At 42.2% G+C, this 850-nt stretch overlaps 1 protein-coding gene across 1 annotated transcript in view; it reads left to right on the top strand.

The window, feature by feature from the left end:
- Positions 1–173: 173 nt before the first annotated feature.
- LOC103751280 (stromal membrane-associated protein 2-like) overlaps positions 174–850 on the top strand; it is a gene marked incomplete at its 5' end in the record, with an annotated part of 4891 nt that continues 4214 nt past the window's right edge. The window contains one exon of the mRNA XM_008854671.3: positions 174–307. Coding sequence (XP_008852893.2) covers positions 174–307 — 134 coding nt within the window. The remainder of the gene's footprint in view (positions 308–850) is intronic.

Raw genomic sequence — 850 nt, 5'->3', positions numbered from 1 at the left:
AACTAAAAGTTGATCCATAGAGGAATGAATAAAGTCAATTAAAAGATAATTGTGGTAAAAATTATTTCACTTTGGTTTTAGCAGAAATATTCCTTGATAATATAAATACCACAGTTTGGGACTAGGATATTCTTGTAATTTGTACTTGATTCGCATGTGCCTGATCATTACAGGACCACGATGGGCCTCCTGGAACATTGGTGTATTTATCTGCATTCGATGTGCTGGAATCCACAGGAATCTGGGGGTGCATATATCCAGGGTAAAATCAGTTAACCTGGACCAGTGGACTCAAGAGCAGATTCAGGTATGTACACAGCCAAAGTCAGCTTCTCTTTTATAGCCATATGAAAAAAAAGGAGTTCCAAGTGAATTCTAACCGGGTAAGGAAGGAAGGGTAAAGGAAGAGGGACATTTAGTTGCTAAACACATGTCATTATGCCAAATTCTCATATCTTTTTTGTTGTTCTTTTTGAGGCAGGGTCTCCCTGTAGCCCCAGCTGTCCTGGAACTCACTATGTAGACCAAGCTGGCCTTGAACTCACAGAAATCTGTCTGCCTCTGCCTCTGAGTGCTAGGATTAAAGGCATGTGCCACCACGCCTGACTCAAATTCTCATATTTTTAAAATATTTTATTATTTTTATTTTATGTGTATGAGTGTATTGCCTGCATGTATGTGAGTGCACCTGTGTCATGCAGTGCTGCGGAGGTCAGAAGAGAGCTTCGGATTCCCCTGGAACTGGAGTTAAGGACGGTTCGTAGCCGTCATGTGGGTGCTGGAAATTGAACCTGGGTCCTCTGCAAGAGCAGTTAGTGCTCTTAACTGCTGAGCCATCTCTCCAGCCCCA

This window comes from Nannospalax galili, unplaced genomic scaffold, assembly GCF_000622305.1.
Source record: "Nannospalax galili isolate Female #2095 unplaced genomic scaffold, S.galili_v1.0 scaffold5707, whole genome shotgun sequence".
Classification (NCBI taxonomy): domain Eukaryota; kingdom Metazoa; phylum Chordata; class Mammalia; order Rodentia; family Spalacidae; genus Nannospalax; species Nannospalax galili.
The sequence above is the reverse complement of the archived record's forward strand: the minus strand, read 5'-3'. Positions and strand labels throughout refer to the sequence as shown.